The following is a 21,491-nucleotide window of genomic DNA, read 5'->3' on the forward strand; positions in this document are numbered from 1 at the left end:
AAAGAACAACTAATGTCACCCATTTTGCTCCTTCCCAGGACTGTGGTCACTTTCGCCATATTTTTGCAAAGTAGGACATCCACACCACATTATAAAAAAATCTTTTTAAACCCCTGAAAACTGTAATATGAAATTGCCCGGAAAAGGGGCTTCTGTTTGTGACATGAGGCGAAATCTAACCAGATCCATCGGTGAATTGTAACAGATGGAGGGGCTGTGAGACAGAAGGCTGGCACTAATCACGAGCAAAATGACCGGCTTGCCTCAACATGTTCCATGGATTCCAGCAAACTTTACACCCTAATCCATTTTTAGAACAAAAAACATCTGGGCCATAAATCCTCTAATCTGCCAAAACACGCTATTAAATCCCATGATTTGTTGAAAAACACTAAGATTAAAGAAAGGAAATATAAAATGGCTAACTGCCGCGTTAGGAAAGTGTTATTAATACTCTTTTCTTTTGTCTCAATTATGAATGTTCTCTTCCTAAAGAGCCTTGTCTAATCATGTCAGATAACACATCCTTGTGGTATTGCTTGCGCCTTCTATCTGATCTGCCGATTGCCAAAGAATGCGCAGCATCGTCTCCTTGGTGCGCCGCTTTGAAACGTTACAGGGGAGAGAAGCTGGTGTCAGATTAGTTCAGACTAGCACGGCTGGAAGGTTTTGGCTGTTGCTGTTGTGTGGATGGCGTGTGTGTGTGTTTTAATGCTTTTAAAAATCGTTTTGAAAGAAGTGGCATTGGCAATTCTGGCTTCTTTTAGAAACTGAAACCTAGGAATTTGGGAGGCTTCCAATTCGTGTGGGTGGAGGAGTCTTGGTGAGAGCTGCTTTTGCACATTACACAGAATAAGGTTGCAGGCAAAGGGTTGGGGGATGTGCAGTCCTCTGGGTGTTGTTGGATTGCAGTTCCCATCATTCCTCACCATTAGTTAAGATGGGGAGCCAGCTAGTCCAGAATTATCAAAACTGACTGGCAGCAACGTCTTTAGGGTTTTGGTCTAAACCTGGGAACCTAAGTAAAGGTGGTGCTCTGCCAATGGTTCTTTCCCTAAAAGTAAAGTAAGATGCTAGTCCTCATGGTTCTGAATAGTGGCTTGATTTGAAAGGGAGATGGGAAACTGCCTTACACTAGTCTGAGCACTGCTCCATAATCATTTTATGAGCCCTCGAGTAATCTCTGACCTATGGTGACCCTATGAACGGAAACTCTTCCAAAGGCCCTCTCCATGACAGGCCTGCTTGTAAATGCAAGACTGTGGCTTCCTTAATGGACTCGATCCATCTCTTAGTTGGTCTTCCTTGTCTTCTTCTGTCTTCAACTTTCCCTCGCAGGATTGTCTTCTCCAGGGAGTTTTGCCTTCTCATGATGTGCCCAAAGCAAAAGAACCACAGTTCTGTCATTTTTGCTTCCAGGGAAAGTTCTGGCTCAGTTTGATCCAGGACCCCCTTGTTTGTCTGTCAGCCCAGGGTATTTGCAAAGCCACGTTCCAAACCATGTTTTGAATGCATGCATTTTATGAATGTATGTATGTATGTAGGCATGCATTAAAAGCTTTTCTAACCCATCCACCACTAGCGCCTTGGGATGACTTACAATGAAAACACGAGTAAGAAAAAACAAAAAAACAAAACAGCACAGCATCCAGCAACTTAAGATAAGAAAACACCATCATCTAAATATTAAAATGATGGGGAAATAAAAGGTTTTTGCCTGACGCTGAAAAGAATATAGTCCCATTTACATCCTGGCAGTTCTATTCCGAACCAACTGAAATATCTGGACTTCAAGGGCAGCCCCACGTAAAAGTTTCCCTGTCAACTTCTTTCACTGTCCAGCTTTCACACCCAGGCGTAGTGGATTGGTCCATCTACTGACTGAGAATGGCATTGTGGATACTTTGCTGGCCTGGGATCTAGAAGATCTGGGTTCTAGTCCCACTTGGCCAAGAAACTCCTTGGTTGGCTTTGGGTCAGCCACTCACTTTCAGTCCAACCTACCTCACAGGGCTGTTGTTCCTTGTGAGGATAAAACAGAGCTATGTAAGGCCCCTTGACTGTCACACAACAGGGAAAAGGGTGGGACATGCATGCAACCCAATAATAATGACATGTGAGGGGACATGGCAACTGCTTGAACAAGTCTAGATTTATTTGACTGAAGTGTTGAAAATGTTGTAGATTGACATTTTGCAAATATGCTGCACCAACAGAAAGATGGGCAAGAGTTGGTTGCGGGGGAGGGTCCTAGATCAAATCCAGCCAGAGCTTTCCCTAGAAGCAGAAAACTGAGGCTGTCCTATTTGGGACACAGCTTGAGAAGGCAAGACTCCCTGAAGAAGACAGTCATGCTAAGCAAGTTGGAGGCCCAAGAAGAAAAGGAGGGCTGGCTATGAAATGGACAGACTCCATCAAGGAAGCCCGGTCTTGAATTTAGAACAGCTAAGCAGGGCTGTCATGGACAACACAATTTGGCGGGTTTCCAAACAAAGGGTTGCCATGGGTCAAAGATGACTTGAAGGCACAAAGCAACAACAGGTCGCCATTTTATGGAGTATTTATTTGTTTCAGTATTTTATACTGCATGTTATTACCGTATCTGTGAATTCCTATGAACCTCCCAGAGAGCTTTGGTTACTAGAGGTACAGAAATGAAATTAATAATAATAGTAAGGAGAACAGCTGGAGGGCCGTACCTTTCCTGCCCTAGCTCTAGACCATGGGCTGAGCTTAAACTGGCAGCAAAGTGAGGTGAGAGAGCTTTTAACACTTCTTACTGCTTGGGGGCATGTCTCCCCTGGGGACTGCCTTAGCATTGAAAAAATCAATCAATCCCTTAAAGTAAAAGTTTGATCTCAGTTTGCTCCCTGCTGCGCTACTTTCCTTCTGGCATTCATATTCATCCAGACATTCCTAAATGGGGTTTCGCTCCCATCCCACCCTTACATCATAATCATCATCATCATCATCATCATCATCATCATCATCATCATCATCTCTGCAGTTTGAAGTGAGGCAACCTGGAGCCTGAGATGCTAAATTTCTGGACAGGACCACTCCAGCAGGGCATCTAAGGAATCCCATAAAAAGTTCCCTGCACGTAATAAATTAGCATACCAGGAAGAGAGCTCCATAGAAATGTCCTATAGGGAGATTTTACAAAATATTGGGAGCATAGTAAAAAAACCACTTTTTCCCACCTAGTATCTCAAGTCTCAGTCTGGTGGCCTCAGCATGTTACCTTTGCTATGTCAAAGACTCAGCAGCGTCTTTGAAAAGACTCAATAAGTTTTTCTGGCACTGTTCTGGACATATTAGAAATCCAGATGTAGTTCTCTTCCTTCCTGCAATGCCACATTTTTTTGGGAAGACCTGAAGAAGTGCTACAATGTCCACCGCCCCCCCCCCCACATGTCCTGGGGATTTTTGCAGTACAGGAAAGAGGACAGCTGCAAAATATCTGAAATCACACAGGGCAACACCAAACGGGATCCTCTGTTTACCATCGGATTCTGCATAATGTGTGGTTGGCTTTCAAAAGCTGAGAAGGAAAGAGACCCACTGCAGACTCTCAGCTGATGGCACACTCTGTATTTAAGGAGGACGGTTGTTCAAGTTGTTCTCCTTTATTAGAATGCATAGTTGATGCTTCTGGGAACATCTCCCGTCGCACTGCACCCGCAAATCCCTGTGCAGCATGAACACTGCATGATGTTCAAAGAAGAGGGATCTACTTAAGAGAATTCTCCCAGTCTGAACTTCCAGATCATGACAGGCAGTGGAAGAGGACAGAGTGTTCAAATCAGTTTAGTTCCACAAATTTGATTCTCCACTTGAACTCCTGAAATCAAAACTTGCGAAGAGGCTTATTGTCAGGACTGCGTACCATGATCGGCTTTTGCAGGCTGCACTGTTGTAGACGGCAGGTGAGCGATCGCATGTCTGAATGTCCGTTTGAGCAATAAGAACGCCCATGGCTCTCTGCACACAGAAACGTAGCCAGGATCACAGAAGGGTCGGAGATTAACAACCCTTCTCCTTGACATGGATGACTTTCTACAGAATGCAAGTTTGATTCTTTTAATGCAAGGCATTATCCAAATATATTACTGCTTTTGCTGTTGCTATTACTTACACTGCATTAACTTACACAGTGACCGCCTGTCTCCCCACCAAATGAAGTGAGGGGGGAATTGGCAAGGAAAGGGGCCTTCTCTTTGGAATTCTCTGCCGAGGGAGGTGTGACTGGCACCCAATTTATCTTGCTTTCAGCACCAAGTCAAGACCTTTTTATTTAGTATCTGTTTTGGTTTTCTGCTGGTTTATTGTTTTATTATTATTATTGGTTATATTGTATTTATTTCCTCCTGTTTCCTATTTATATGGTTGTATTTATATTGTATTTTAATTTTACTATGTTTTATGGTTTGTTTGTTATTGTTATTTATTTCAGTGAGCCGCCCAGAGTGCCTTCAGCTATGGGGCAGCATACAAATGTGATAGATAGACAGATTTATAGCCTGCCTTTTTCCCTCTCGTGAGGAAGTCACAGTGCCTGACATAGCCCCATTTTATCCTCACAACAACCTTGTGAGGTGGGTCAGCCTGGGAGTGACTGACTGGCCCCAAAGACACCCGGAGAGCTTCATGGCCAAGAGGGGACTACGTAGAACCCAGATCTCCTGGGTTCCCAGCCCAACACTTTAACCACCCCGCCACACTGGTTGTCACAACTTCCATTTAAAATGGCATGTTCTGATCATCCGTTCCAGCCCTTCGCAAGTCCTATTAAACAAACCGCGCCGCATGTTTTCCAACGAACACAGACATGGCGAGATTAATCCTCATAGCTGCAAAGAAGGCAACAACTGCAGGGGCATTGCCACTGCCCATTTCAAGGGGTGAACCACCAAGGCACTGCCCACATGAATCCTGTTCCACTCAGTTTGAGCAGAAATGCTGCTCTCAGCGGCCTTCCCCTCTCCTTCCAGAAGAGCTTAAGAACAGGATCCCTTGCCCTCCTCCAGCTTATCTGGGTGTGTTCCCTTCCCCTCCGTAAGCACCGCCATCTTGGAGAACGTTTGGCACCAGACAGCGAAGGAACAGGGGGCTGGGAAGCAAGCAGCCTGTATGTTTTCTAGGTGCTGCCAAGACGCTGGTGTGCAGGAAAAAATATTTAACGTAGATGCCAATAGAAAGCAGTTTTTGTTGCTGCTGTTGTTATTGTTTAGGGCTGGTGACACACCACTGACAGGAAAAGAGAACTGCATTACACAAAATGCATTGAGCAGTGAAGGTGCCCAGTTGAAATTTTATAGCAGAGGGAAGGCAGCAGAAAAGAAGAGAGGTAGTGGGTTAATGTTATTTGAGGCTATTTTGGGTGCAGGGGAAACTGAGTATATACCTTCACAAAAGTCTTGAGTCTAATATCCAGGTTAGAGGAAGAAAGGTGATCTCATCTTTCTCTGCCATCTGCTTCCTCTTGCATGGACACTGTTGGCCGTTTTCTTTTTTCTTTTTCCCACAGCCAGATGTGAGTTTGCCAGATTGTGGCGCAAGTGGGTTTTGCAAGGGAAAATTGATGGGAGGGGAAAGAGTTAAGCACCCATCGGGTCTCCCTCAGAGATCCTTTTCCAGGTCTCCCACCTTTAGAAGTGAAGCCTCCACTCTTGAATTCCTCCACTTTGGAATGCTCCCCTTAGCAAGACAAGTTGGGGGTGACGTCTCAGGAATGGGGTGGGGGGAACTTTTCATTCACCTTGATGCTATCTTATCTTATCTTAAAGTTTTATTTTATTATTTTATTTTCATGCCACTCAATAGCTCAATAGACTCTTTGGGCAGTTAAGAAAAGTTAAAATTAAACAAAAGTTTGAAAAGACACACACGCACTAATCAATTTGAAAGAACGAAGCCATAATAGCTTCTTCATGGATCATATTATTTGATCATGTTATTTTATGTGGCCCCTTCTGCATGGCTGGACAGATCTGTTCTGCGGTAGTGCAGCCAGGCCATTTCAGACTCTGGGCTTAATTGCCTTTTGGGTGAATCCCTTTAGACAAGCATGGGCATTGCTTCAGTTGTCAAGCAGGCAGGTAACAGCTCCCTCCCACCACCCCGCTCGCTCTACTACAGTAGCTGCACGCAGCACAACTGTTTCTCCACCTCTGATTAGCACAAAGCCAAAACAAAAACCTAACTTTAACAGTGAAAGGAGTACTCTGAGCACCGGCAGTCTGGCTTATCAAACTCCACTATCATATCTACAACAACAAATGGTTCGCTTTTGCTATCCTACACTAAATGCATTTACCTGGGTAGATATGCCATTTTGTCATAGAAAAGGAATGCATTTTTACAGTACAAAAATTAAAATGAGCGTCTGGACATGCCCAGCCCACCACCTGCTGATTGTGCCTAATCGTGAAGAGCAGCAGACCCAGCCAAGGATCACTGTCTCTTTTTTACTGGGTCAATATTAGATTAGCTGCCCTAGGGAACGATTGTCCAAAAAAGGGGGGTTGGCATTTTATCTGCAAAATAGTATAGTACAGTATAGTAATAAAATAAAATAATAAAATATTTGTTTCCAGATGGCTGGCATTTGTCAAGAAAATAGATGATAATGCAATATGTTAGATTCTCTCCCTATATTTTATTTGTTTGTTTGTTTGTTTGAACATTTCTATGCCGCCCCTTGTCGAAGCCTCGGGGTGGCTTACAACACAATAAAATACAATAAAATACAAAAATAACAGTATCAAATTAAAATTAACAATATAAAATAAATAAAAATATAAAAGATATAAAAGAAGTTATAAAAGAAAAGTTATAAAAGAAAAGAATTATTTATTGATTTGATTTCTATACCACCCATTAACCAAAACAGTTTTATTTATTTATTTATTTATTTATCTATTTATATCCTGCCTTTTTCCTACAAAGGACTCAAGGCAGCTTACATCATTCTCCTCCTCCATCTTATCCCCACAACAACAACCCTGTGAGGTAGGTTGGGCTGAGAGTCTGTGACTGGCCCAAAGTCACCCAGTTGGCTCCATGGCCGAGCGGGGACTAGAACCCAGGTCATCTGAGTCCCAGTCCCATGCTCTTAACCACTACACCACACAGTTCTCTTGGTTGTGTGTGTGCATGCGTGTGCATGCATGTGTATGTGTGTTATTGTTATTGCAAGTGCCAACTCAGTTCAAAACATGGATATCTTGAATTATCCATCTATTAGAAGGTCTCTCCAGCTCATGCTTGATTTAAATTACTAAAAGAAGGGAATATGGGCCATCAAAGTTACTCATCAACAAATAGTACCTTGACAGAAGGCTGAGCAAGGCAAACAGGTCACCTATGTAGATGTGTGAGAAATCTATGAAAATCAGTGCCACTTTTTGTCCTTTATTCGGTTGCATGTGTGGGGATGTACATAGATGGGTCAAAAGTAAATATTTGGTGTTCTGCCCTCTACTGACTGTTACTTAAGTTCTGAAACAGGGAAATCTGGTTCATTTGATCCGTTCTAATGATCAGACTGTGGATTATCTGTTTTTTTAAAACTACTAACGTAATTTCACAAATGAGTACATGGCAACTATGTAGATCTACTGTTTTTTGTCCAAAATTGGCTGATTTTCCTTAAATGCACATTCAAAAACCATGTTGATCAAGCACGATTAGTCCAAAATTGGCTAATTTGTGCAAAGTGAAATTTGCATCGAGTTTGATTTGCACAAATCAGCTGATACTGCAGATTGTACCAGAGCCACATGGTTTTTAGGAGTTTCTTTGTGCAAAATTCATTAGTTATTTAAAAAAAGCACAGATTGTGATCTGCTTTGTGATTTTTAGTGATGGAATTTCTTGAGCAAGTGCCACTAACACCACAGCAAGATGGCTCCAGTTTAGGGCTAACGAACTGGAATCCTGGGAGCTGAATTGTAAGGTCCTGTCAGATTCCTCACACATCTATACTGGTAACTACCAGCAAAAGATGTACGTTCTTTGTAGGAAGTTGTGAAATAACTAGGCTATGTTATCCCAGATAGCACGCACTGCAGTGCCGTTCCGTAACCTCAAAAAGTCCCTTTCTATATCTGTCCCACAAAGATATACGGCTGTGAAGTCTATGTCATTAACAATAACTTAAGTATGTTATCTTTTGGTCCACAGTTTCTCATGGTTTATTAATGGTATAACACATTAATTCTCCTTACAAGAGTGACCTTTCCAACTTCAGTCATCCTCACAGCTTTTATCCAATTACATTATCACTCATTACAGGTACAGCCTTTCAAAATCTACATTTCCCTGAAAGGGAGGGGAGGAATGGCAAGGGTTCTAAATAGGAAAGATACCAGAAAATAGGAAAGAAAAGATTTTATCTGGAGAATTAAGAAGAGCGTGCAGCTCTTGTGAAGCTGGCCGGTCTTGATTAGAGTGCTTTTGCCGGCTCTACAAGAGTCAGTTTTGGTCCGTTTGTAGACTAACCCCAACGGCTCCTTGCCACGCTTTTATGTGTGCAAGAGTTCCAAAAAAACCCACCATTGCAATGGGGCAAATATTTCACTCAATGCAGAGATGGGATGCGAGAACCTTGGGCCATCTTCTTAGGGGTATTTTATTAGGGGTCACGTGGACCTGCCTTTGAAAAATGTTTCAGGTGGCTATCACCCACGTATTTTGATTATATTGCACTTCATATTACAGTCTTACTGGTGGCAATTTGCTTCTGGGCTTTTAAAGCCCTACATAGGTTAGGATAACTTATGAACCACTTGTTTTCATAGTCAAAATGTAGGCTTGCCCTAATTTAAATTGCTTTGAAAGTTCAAAAGTGTTATATAAATTAGTACTGTGCGAAACTGCCATCACAAAATTTGCTATGCACAGATTGTGGCTAGTGAAATTGGAAGACACATTGGCTGTATTTTAGGAGAGGGTCTGTGTAAACTGTCCATGGAAAACTTTTGGCTTCAAAAATGTGTCTGTGGAGAGCTGAATGCAAAAGGGTGCCTCAAAATGTAGGGCTGCGAGGGACTTATCTACCTAGCTAAAGAAAAATTGCCAACGGTAAAAGAAAAGAAAAGAAAAGAAAAGAAAAGAAGCCATTGTCAGTTCCAAACAGAAAAGGCTTAGGGTTGAAATAGGTGAAGTTGATAGCTCAACATTCATTCTGGGGTGCTCTTCCCTCCCCCACTTTTTAAGCAACACATTCTCCTTTGGCCTTAGAGGATCACTTATTTTTTCTGAATAAACAGCAGAGAATTGAGGGCAGGGGCCTTGAGATGATGCCTTCCCAGGTTTCCTTGCCAGTAGGGATGTAGGAGAAATTTAATTCAGAAACCCTCTGAATGGGAATAATAATAGTAGTAGTATACCACCCCATTGCCCATAGGGTTCTCTGGGTGGCTTACAATAAAACGTGGAGCAAACACAGATTTGGATGCAACCTGCAGTCAAAGTCCATACCTGTCTGAGCTTGCAGCACACATGTTTGCAAATGTAGATGAAAAATGCGCACTCTTATAAAATGCACAGCACTTTAATAAGCAAGAGGTGCATGCATGCATCTCAGGCGTGCATGCAGCTGATTCATACATGCACCTGAAAATGCACGCAAATTTTCGCTGGAAAAGGGGAAAGAGCCCATACTCAGACACATACTTGAGTCAGAACGTGCTTTAAGATGGAATGTGGAGACCTTTGTCAAGCCGGAACTTCACTGATTCACCTATCCCTGTGCATCAGGTCCTGTGCCAAAAAGGAGAAGGGAGAGAACTTACCTACTGTGTTGACTCTGGCCGAAGGACTAGCTAACGTTGCCGGCACAGAGGACTTGAGCGAGCTGCTCCCGCTGTTTATTCTCAGCGCTGGCATGTGTGGAGAGGTGGGAGAGGTGGGAGACTTGCTGTCCGCCGTCTTAGGTTTTGCCGAGAGGTTCAGCGGCTGGGCCACGTCATCCTAAAACAGGGGTAAGACCACGCAGATGAGTCAGACTGTGCTGCTGCTGTCTGCCACATTGCCAGCAACAAGTACATTCCTTCAGATATCCCACGGTGATATTAAAATACACCCTGCCGTGTTGGGCTCAGTGCTACTGTGATTCTTCTGATGGGGAGGGAATGAATGTCTCAGGTGGTTCAGTAAGGCCACCTTAACAGGTGAGCTTATTCTGCTACTCTGCAAAGCACAGAAATCCCCAAATACACAGAAGTTAAGCTAAAGATCTGCATACCTTGAGTGCCCATTGAAAGCTATGCTACATCAAATTACTAAAATGTGTCTCAGGAGTGGGTCTTGGTGCACAGGAAACATGCTAAAGAACGGCACTGCCACTATGAGATGTGAACTCTGACTGTAGCTGACAGGCTTCCCCCTTCATGTGCCCAGAAGGCTCTGGGAGGCCGTGGTAGAAGGAGAGACCAAGCTATCCTGCAGAGCAATTCTTTTCTCTGGTGAAGCAATTCTCTTCCGGGAGAAGCCATTCTCCTTCTCCAAGCCCCATGTAGCCTCCAAGGAGTGGCGTTTGCAGAGTGGGAAGAACCCACAGGGGGAGCCCAAGCCTCTACAGTTCTCAGCTGGACCATGCCATGGGACAGAGGTTCCCCATCCCAGTTGCAGAAACATCTGGTTGGCCACTATGCAAAGCTGGATGCTGCATGAGACCATCATTGGCCTGACTCAGCAGAACTCTTATTATGGATTTGATAGCAGCAAGTTTTCCCTTCAGACTGCATGGCACACATGCATCTTATTCCAGAGAATTCTATGAGAAATATTAGGAACCAAATTACCCATTATCAGGATTGGTTGAGAAATTAGTGTGGTCCTTCTTTCTCTTTTTTTTTTTAGTGAACTGACCTGTTCCACACATCCAGAACTAATGAGGGGATGAGAATATAATTATCTTTTAGAATTAAATGCATTGCAGCTTCTGTTCCCCAAAGCACCCCCCTCTCTATATAAGGAAGGTTTAGAGAAAGGTACATTAAGAGAAAATGCATTTAGAAATGCATGTTCTGTGATAAAATACATTCAAAATTAGTGTTTAAGTACATCTTTAAATAGGAGTATCTGTGCAGATATATAACAGATCAGTGAGAAAATGGAACCCATGCAAAACTGACATAGACCAGAAATCTACCGATCTTATCCCTCATCATTATCTACATGGCTTTGCCCTGAGATCAATTTCTTGTCCTCGTGAGGCTGTGACATGAGAAATGAAACCCAAAGTTGGTGCATGTGTGCGTAGCTATAACCCTGCTTGTTCACCTGAAAAGATTCTGAATACGTGCCAAAACGTTTGGGTACCCTATCCAGGCATGATCCTAACTGAGCTGGGATGGGTTTGCACTGCTCCTGTTGTCATTTCACACTGTAACTTTTGTCCATAGGTGTTTATGGACGTTTTCTTCATGAAGAATGAGCTTCTGCAGCAAGGGGGGCGTCCGGTGCTTATCCATATCTGCGAAGGCTCCCTTGAAATTCAGAATCCAGATCCTACAGATCATTTAGAACTGTGTGGAAGTCTCTCCTCATGCAGATCAATGCATGGGAAGCGCTACATTGTTGGCATGTGAGTCATACATACATGCGCATGCTGAGCCAGAGGGGTGCTGGGGATGCAGCCGGTTGCCTTGGCACTACCCGAGTTTGCATGTTGAGTGTATCCGGTTAGGATAATGCTTGAACTGGGCTTATCTTATCCCCTAATCTGTCGCATACTGTAAGATATGGATCGGATTTGCAAGGAAGACACAGCAACTATGGAAAAAAGACTGTTAAATATCTAATTCTCGTGCTGTTTGAGCTGGTTAACCACAGAAAGGCACAAATCTATTCATTTTCCAAAAGAGGGTATTCATCATATTGGCTTATCATGCTAATCTTTCAGCCTTCATCTCAGAGCTCTATTTAAACTGCATTCCTGAGCATGGAAAATGCACATATATTCAACTCTACTGCAAAGCTTTGATCTCCCTCTCTCGAAGAGACGATATCATGAATATGAGGTTGCACTGAGGGGCTTCTGAACACGAGCTGAGAACATCCCTGGGCTAGGAAAAGCTTTGCCACGCAAGCCCCGAGAGCTGCTGAGTGCCACTGTGTCGGGTGGGGACAGCCTCATCATGCATACAGATGGCTGCCCAACAATAATCAAATGCATAAACGAAAATGAAGAGGCACGACTCATCCCTTCACTTACTGCACCGACCTCTTGGGCCTCGTGCCCACGCTCCTGTGTGAACATATGACTGCGGAAGAAGGGGCAAGAGAGTTCGCTCGAGTTCCACTGCAGTCCCACTCGGGTGGGTGTGGGACCCATGCTAGACTGGAACAAACCCTCGTAAATCGGCGGCTTGAATTATGTCTTGCCAGGCAATGAATGCTGGCCCGAATTCCATTCTCCCTTTGTTCCGGATGTATGAGAGCCAAAGGCCAACCAACTCAGGCCTAGAATGGGTCACCACATGCGATGCAGAACTGCGCGTGAGTGATCTCCTGCCCCAGGTGCAATTTCTGCAACTGAATGCATTGCACAAGGTGCATCCTTCTGCAGTTGGGCAGGACTGCATCATGCCTCGCATGGAGCCGGAGGGCCTGCGGACACTATCAGATTGAGTCGTCCCCTGAAGATTCAAGACCGAGCAAAGAAGGACTCCTTCACTCGGCAAACAGTGGAATGGTGGAATTCACTGCCACGACATGGAGGGATGATCATCCCTTTGGCTGGCTTTGAAAGGGGACAGAAGAAAGTCACGAGGAGGTGCTCATCCATGGCTACTGGCCCTGATGGCTACAGCTACTTCCTATCAGAGGCAGTGTGCCTGTGTGCACTGGTTGCTGGGAAGCCTGGGCAGGGGCTGTTGTCCTGATGGTGGGACCCTGTGCAGAGCTGGCTGACCACTGTGTGAACGGAATACCAGACTGAATGAAACCTTAGTGTGATCCAGCAGGGTTCTTCTTATGTTCTTGGGTTCACACATTTTTAAGGGAAAAGCACAAGTGACAGCTGAGCATCAAAGAAACTATAACAAATGGATTTCTTTAGAAACATGCACAGTATTGGCACACCATTCATTGGATTGTTTTTAAAGAGATACGAACCACAGGGAGGTTTTTTTAAACAATCCCAACAACTATTTCAGAGGAATGTTTTTGTTGTTGTTGGTTTGGTCATGACCACAGTGGTGGAGGAAAGGGTTAAACCAGGGATGCAAGGCCTGGGGTGCCAAATCCTGCCCTCCTTACCTCCTAATCCTACCTTTCTGTATTTTTACATGGCCTTCCCTCCTTCCCCTTTGCTCTTCCATTGTCTGTGATTTCCCAGCTTTCGTGCGGCTTTTTCCTCCATTCTAAGGGGTTGCATTGCCTCTTCTAAAGTTTTGCTGCTGACAGCAAGAGCTTTAAAGTACAATATGCCAGTGTTGACCATAAATGGTGAGCAGAATCCATGGATATCCCAAGAGCACCTCCTATGCATGAGTTACTTTTACAGAGGGGTGCTGGAAATTGTCTTATGCACAGTTAGATCCGTTCCTGTCCTGCAGAATTGTTCAACCTCAGGCTTGGCCACCATATTTGACCCACATGACATCTGAATTTGGCTCTCTGTGCCACCCAGGGAATTTTGGTTATGGGGAATTTTGGCTTCTTTCTTCCGAAATAACACTGCCTATAAATACATGATGAATGAAAATTAGAAGCAGAGATATGGTGGACTTGTATTAAGGCAAAAAAATATTGGGTTAAAATACACAAATGGCTTGAGGAAAAGCTGCAAAAACTTTAATATTTGAACCTGAAGTTTTTCTATTAGGCATTATTCCTGATGACCTCGATAAGCAAGCTATATTTTTGACTTTACATATAATTATCGCTGCGAGGATTGCATGTGCCCAACATTGGAGAAGTGAAGAGCCACCTACTGAGGAGTAGATTTTAAAAAAGATTTTGGATTGCTCAGAGATGGACAGATTGACCTTGTCTTTGAAGGAGAAGGAAGATACGTACTTCTGTCAAACTTGGAACACTTTTTATCATTGGTTAGAGAAATGAGACTATGCGTAGAACCGAATTTGGTTGTTGAGTGTAAACAAGAGTGAGATGTTGACCCAGTATGTCCGATGTCCTGAATAATTGTTGTTTTAGTTTTGTATTTATAGAGAAAACAATAAAATTTGATAAAAAAGAAAAGTAGAAGCAGAGACAAAGGAAAGAGAACACATTTTTGTGTACAATTTACTAAGGCCTGGATCCCAATTTAGACAATACTCCCCTCTCCCACTGCTCTTCTGTGGCTGGAAGGGGACAGAGACAGATGAGAAAAAAAATTGTTCTGATCAGGACTTATTCAGACTTATTTTCATGGAAACAACCTGCAATCCAAATTCATACATTTCTGAGTCTGAATGTGGCCTGCAGACCAAAAGAAAAAGAACAAGTGTACATTACAAACATGTGCATATAAAAATGTGCACAAACACACTTCAGTCCATGGGAGAAGTATGTGTATATTCACAATTGATGTGTACATTTGGAAAAATATACATGAAAATACACATGAATTTTACATGAAAAGAAAGGAACAAAGCTAGCCAAGAAGCAAACCTGTCTCTGCATTTGATGTGGAGCTTTTGAAGAAAACGTGCTAAAAGCAGAAAACTCTTGGACACCTGAGAAGGTTAAACAAGATAAGCAGCTATACTGTGTCTTAAATCATACTGAATTTCTTTCTTCTTGCTTGAAAAATCATCTGGAAATCTCCCCATCCCATTTTCATAGAGAGAATATTTTTAGGGAGCTTGATGGACATTTCAGCAGTACAAAAGGAGAAAAAGAGGAACCGTGTGAAGTCAGGGGATTTCGGGGGGTAAATGCCACTCCTAAGGCAGATGCTTATTTTTAGTAGAATAAACCAGCCATACTTCAAGGGTCTGTAGTTCACCTCCCGCCCCTGCCAAATCTGACCCAGTGATGAGAGGCCTCAAATTCCTGCCAGTTGCAAAAGTGGAGGCAAAAACGGCGCGTGTGGGGCGGTGGCAATGAAGCTCGTTAGTGGCTATCTTGGGTGGACGCAGGATGAGGCCTTGGGCAAGGCGGTCCACCTGTGCCCCTTTCTCACAGCAGCTCATGACAGGTAGTTGCGGATGGCGTCTATTATGCCTCCACGCAGGATGATGATCAGCCCAGCCCTTTTCAGTGAGTCAGGCCATATTCCTTGGGGGTAATGTCTTAATGAATAGACATTAAGGCAGATGCTCGTTCTTCCCAAAGCTTGTTCCTTGGGCCTTCCTTGATTAGGCAAGAGGCAATGTCTGCACAGACCTCTTCTCCGAGCGGGCAGGAAAACATCCCTGTGACAAGGAGGGAAGCCACAGAGCAAGGCAGCCCCTGAAAGGAAGTGACTCTGAACCGAAGCAAAGAGAGAAGGAGTGAGCACACAGGTGTGGCATGGAGCAGAGAAGGTTCAGCAAGCAAAAAGGGCGATGAGTGAAACTCAGATACTTTGGACACCTAGTGAGAAGGAACAACTCACTGGAGAAGACCTTGATGCTGGGAACGATTGATGGCAAAAGGAGGATTGATTGATTGATTGATTTATATCCTGCCTTTTTCCTACAAGGGGCTCAAGGCAGCCTACATCTCCTCCTCCATCTTATCCCCACAACAACAACCCTGTGAGGTAGGTTGGGCTGAGAGTCTGTGACTGGCCCAAAGTCACCCAGGTGGCTCCATGGCTGAGCGGGGACTAGAACCCAGGTCGCCTGAGTCCCAGTCCCATGCTCTTAACCACTACACCACGCTGGCTCTTGATGGGATGGCAGAGGATGAGGTGGCTGGATGGGGTCACTGGGGCAGTGGGTGTGGGCTTGGGTGGACTCCGAGGAATGGTGGAGGGCAGGAGAGCCTGGAGGAATGTTGTCCGTGGGGTCACGATGGGTTGGACACGACTTTGTGACTAACAACAACAACGTTTTCCGTAACCTCGAATGGGTTGCACTTAGCTGGGTGTTTGCTTGTGTGTTTCCACACAGGAATTGTATAAGATCCAGCTGATATTACATGTGCATTGTGGCGCCTACTGCCACCAGAGAAGCAAAACACAGGAATCTGCCTTATACCGAGTGAGGTCACAGGTCCACCTTGCTTAGGACTAAAGATAAATGCTTAACCAGCAGAAGACGATGCTCAAACCCCAGAATGTTTCTTCCAACATAATATAAATATGAATGTACATGATGAACACAAGATGTGATCATGGGTGACAGCGCCAAACGGCTTTCTCCGAAAAATGGTATATTTAAACATATGCGTACATACACTTATTATTACTATTTGGACAGTAAAGAGACAGCTTGCTGACATGATCTCTTGAAAAAACTTCTGTTGTTGCTAGATTAGATCTGGCAGAGCTTAGAAATGAAACTGCAGTTTTGGTCTTGCCCACGATCCTCTCAGTGCAAGCCACTTTGCGCAACAATAATTGTGTTCACGAGATGGATGTTTGGGACTTCAACTTCCTGAAGGTCCTGCCAGCACGGCTAGTGGTCAGGAATGCTGGGAGCTGAAGTTCAAAGCCTCTGCTGCCTGCTCACTTCCCAAATTATCCATGCCATCCCAGCACTGAGACAAGGGCCTGGCCTATTCATCCAGCAAAATTCAGCGGTAGAGTCCTGAGGATGTTGCTTAGATTGTACCATTTCAGACCATGGTGGGAAACAATCACAACTCTGAACATTCCTCTAAAAACCACCTGCCTGCAAGCAGAACTAAACTCTCCAAGGATCTTTCACAGTTACAGCCTTTATAACATTGAGCTTTACATTATGTTATCATTTTACTTAAGGGAGGTTTTACCTGGAGAGATGCAATACAAATGGCATTTCTCACCAGCAGTATCCACTCTGCCTAGTGAAGAAAATGTAATACGGATTTTTGGACTTTTCCACGAAAGATTTACCATGAATTTTAAAACTCCCCAAGATCTGGGGAAACCGATATCTTTGGTTCACTTACGTGGTTATCAATATCCAACAAGTTCTACCAACAGCAGTGACCTCCTCATGAGCTGCTATTTCTCATTCATCTCTTAAGGAGATGTTTATAGAGACAGTGCAGGAACCTTTGGAGGTGTTCATGATCTAATATTCTACTTACCCATTTTGGTATCAAATTCAGGGTTATTTATTTTTATACCCTGTTTTATTTTGTGTTTTATTTTTTGTCTTTCTGTTAAACCATCCTGAGATTTCAGTAAGGAATGGTCTAAAAAGTTTTAAATAAATAAAATAACTACCTCACAACAGTTGAATTTCTTGTGGTGGTTCAGAACAGTTGTTTTGAGCTGGAGTGGATTCACAGCAACACTGCTTGCTAACCCATCCTGCTCCTGACCTCCCCCAATACTAACAGGGCTTCACTGCTTACCTGACTTGCCAAAAAGCACCAGGCCATGTCTACGAGGTCCCACTTCTTACTTATGCATTGCTCCTGGGTTCACCCCCAGACCATACGCACACATGTTTTTAAAAAAGTTGGCAGCCCGTATCCAGGGCCTTCTTGGTGGTGGCACGATGACAGCTCTGAAAACTCCTCCTGAGGGAGGTTCTCTCTGCTCCGTCCTTACCAAATTGAACAACAACAGTGAATTTGACCTGTTCCCTCAGAAAATCTTCCTCAGTGTGTTGCTGAGTTAAAAAAAAAAGCTCTGAATGTTTTGCTTTCCCTTTCTCTAAAGATGGTAGGCTGCTTTCCTTGGCGTTTACTGTATATTTTCACAGCCCCAGTACATAGCCCTGGGTAAGAGGAAAGTGAGTTTAAATACAAGCAAACCTCATTACGGCCCATCATTGCATAAAGTCTGCATAAAGATCTCCCCAGACGTTTCCAAGCATATGCAAGAAGAGCAAGGGCCAGCCATTCCTGTCTACCCCTGCACAGAACGCTGACTGCAGGGAACCAGTGGCCTTCAGCAGCCGACTGCCTTTTGCTTCTCTCACGCTCAGTTCTCTCCTCCCGCAAACGGCACAATTTCTCAGGGGCTTCACATTCTGTGGCTGGCAATGGACAGTTAAAAGTGACCCTGCTGAGATAATTCATCACTCTAGGACATGCATGTGTGAAAACGCAGGTCGTATATGGTGTCCCTGGGCCCAAGCCAAGGACTCTGCCCTTGCTTGAAGGAACCTCACTGCTCAGTCACTGGAGCAGCTTGCAAGCAGGAAGAGCTGTCAGCCTAATTTCTCTGGTGTGGCAGCAATAGGCAATATTAGGGTTTCAACCCAGCCAACCAGATGACCTGTGGGACCAATTGGCACGTGGCTGGCCCTATATGAATGACACTCCAGGCGGAGCATCCATGCAATTTCTTGGAGAGAGGAGGTGCCAAACAGATCTTTCACTTGCCCTGTGTGGCTTAGGGATGGACAAATTTGCCCATGTCGATTTCTCTCTGTTGCTCCTTTGAATTTTTGGTTTGGTTGGTTCCAAGCATGACTTTTTTCTTGAAAAAAGATGTATATATTTTTTAAAAGGTTTCTTGAAAATGTGCACGCACTTTTGCAGATTTCTTCCAATACATGCATTTCTGTTATTTCTCTAGTATAATGCATTTTAATATTATTTTCATTAAGATACACATTTTGCGTGCAGTTTGTCCTATACATGAACTTTGCACACATCGTTTTGATCTGATAACTCTTTGGAGAAGTATCAACTGCAAAGGATTTTGGCTTCTCTACTGGTGCAAGACTACATAAATGCAAAATTGACCAAATCCTCTATGATTGTATATTGCAATGCAAACTGGAAGAAGTTCCCCTCTGTCCCGAGGCTGTCCTTCTCTAGCTTCACTCATTGGGTTAACCTTTCTGTTACTTCAGGCTGCTTTGCTGGCCGAACCTGGAAAACGAAGCAGACTTTAGCCTTATGAGGGCTAGCTTTTGAACCCTTCTCTCTTGGAACCTGATCACCAGCCTCTCCGGGCCATGCCGTTCCCTTCCGTGACTGCTGCTCACTATTGCACTGTGAGACTTAAACCGGGGAAATGGAAAAAAGAACAACTGGGGCTATCCTGGTATCCTTGGAAAAAGGGCAGGCATTTTAAAAGGTACATTCTTGTTGAACTGAGATGCATTGATACGATACGAAAGGCAGAATGAAGATCCAGGGTGATCGTGATAAACTCAAAAGTTGGGCTGAAAGCAACAGACTGAGAGTCAATAGGGACAAATGCCAAGTCCTCCACCGAGGAAAATAAATCAAATGCATTGATGCAAGATGTGGAATACATGGCTCAATAGAACTGAAAAAGAGGAAAAAAGATCTTGGAGTAATTGTGGACAATAGGCGAAACATGAGCCAACAATGCGATGCAGCCTCCAAAAGGGCAAATGCTGTTTTGGGATGCATTAACAGAAGTATTACTTCCAAATCATGAGAAGTAGTAGTTCCCCTATACACCTCACTAGTCGGACCTCACCTGGAATACTGTGTCCAGTTCTGGGCACCAAGATTTAAGAAAGATGCAGGTAAATTAGAAAGGGTCCAGCGGAGGGCAACAAAAATGATCCAGGGTTTGGAAACACTGGCCAATGAGGAGAGACAGAGAACTGGATGTTCAGCCTTGAGAAGAGAAGGGTGAGGTCCCTCTAGAAATACCTCAAAAGCTGTCACAAAGGAAGGTCAAGATCTCTTCTTGCTAATGTCAGAGTGTAGGACATGGAATAATCAGTTCAAGTTGCAACAACCCAGATTCAGGCTGGATATCAGGAAAAACTTCCTCACTGTCAGAGCAATATGACAGTGAAACCAGCTGCTTGGAGAGGTGCTGGGCTCTCCCACACTGGAGACATTCAACAAGAAACTGGGCAGCCATCTGAGTGGGATGGTGGAACGTGGCATCCTGCAGCAGCAGGGGGTTGGACTCGATGGCCCTCTTGGCCCCTTCCAACTCTCCTATTCTATGATTCCTGTGAAAGTTGCCACGGTGCTGCTGGACCAACAATGGCACTTTCAGACATGCACAGGTTGCGGCAGTGTCATCTGGAAGGGCTTGAGAACCTCTGCTTCACATTCTGTAGATAAGTGCCATTTCCTTCAGCCACAGCTTTGTGTAAAAGCAAAGACTCTGAGGCCTGCTAGCCTTAAATCAAGGCATTAACTTTATTTTCATTTTTTTTTGTCCAAGGAATAATGCCCGGACGCTGCTCCAAAAAGCCTCTGGGGCAGGCGATGCGCCGCACTGCTGCAAATGGAAGGCACAACTTAAGCGGAGGCCGCAGAGACGGGGAGTTCACATTGTGTGCCTCGTCTGGCCGAGAGCTGAAATGGCCTGGCACAAGCACAGCCACGGCTGCTCTGCTAAAGAGGCTTTCTCTGACCTCTGGGAACGGATCCATCACACATTGTCGCCTGTTTAAATGACCTTGATGGTAAGAAATTACAGCCAAAGCCAGACAGATACAAGGAGCCACAGAGGGAAGGTTTAAAAAAGGAAACGGAATCATAATGCACCCCGGCCGCTTCGGAAACAAAGCCCCAGACCTTCTCCCCCTTCCTGTCCCCTCTTTTCATAGAGATCTTCATTTCAGCATAAATGCACAATGCAGTTCTTTTCCTGGCACATCTGGGGCCTTAGACAATTGGGCCATTGTCGTTTGCTGAACAATACTGCCAGTCACTGGCTTATCTGCTGATTCACGAGCTTATCCCAAAAACGTCTTACCAGTAAATATATCAATAATGGACGTCCAGCGGCAACTGGCACACGCAAAGTAAGGCCTCCTCATCACTCTCCCTCTCTCTATCACTCCCACCATCCCCAGGATCAACCCTCTGAAATTGCCAGCCATGAAAATAAGAAGCGGAAAGGTAACGGCAGTTGTGAAATATGTTGTGTGAATGAATTATGCTGCCGATCGCATCCTCCCTGATGGAATAATTGTATTAAATTAAGCAGGGACGTTCACATGACAGGATGGTAGAATTAGATAATTTTCCTCCACAGCCCCAGTGTTGCCAACCTGCCTCCCCCACGACTTTTGCAAGTTCTGATGAAGAAGAATCTCTCTCTCTCTCTTTCAATGAGGGGGTTTATACATCTGCCGAGACACTACAGAAAGGGAAATGTGGGCGAGGGGACAGAAAGCCATTCAAGTATTAGCTGAGCTGAAATGAAGTAAGTATTTTTAAAACAATATAAAACCTAGACAGGTATGGAATCCCCTTCAAACTACTATGGTTTTATAGCATGTTAACCAGCAGAAGACTTTTTGATATTGAACTTCCTCAGAACTACTGGGTAAAATGTCCTTTTCTATCTTCGATGTGTAAGAACAATGAACGACGGAGAATTAAAACATATGTCAGAAGTCACTGTGGCAGACCAAATAGGGTATCTAGGCCAATTTGATGCTTCTGGAAAGCTAACGAACAAGTTGGGAATGTGTTCGCTATCCTGGTGGCCT

General features: G+C 44.2%; 1 protein-coding gene across 2 annotated transcripts in view; it reads right to left on the reverse strand.

Annotated features, from left to right (window-relative positions):
• Positions 1-21,491, reverse strand: part of SOX5 (SRY-box transcription factor 5) — a 349,663-nt gene that overhangs the window by 51,307 nt on the left and 276,865 nt on the right. For both annotated transcript variants that reach the window (XM_044452207.1, XM_044452206.1), the window contains exon 8: positions 9,801-9,978. In XM_044452207.1, the coding sequence (XP_044308142.1) occupies positions 9,801-9,978 (178 nt within the window). The remainder of the gene's footprint in view (positions 1-9,800; positions 9,979-21,491) is intronic.

Source organism: Varanus komodoensis, unplaced genomic scaffold, assembly GCF_004798865.1.
Source record: "Varanus komodoensis strain SLA01 unplaced genomic scaffold, ASM479886v1 scaffold70, whole genome shotgun sequence".
NCBI classification, from domain to species: domain Eukaryota; kingdom Metazoa; phylum Chordata; class Lepidosauria; order Squamata; family Varanidae; genus Varanus; species Varanus komodoensis.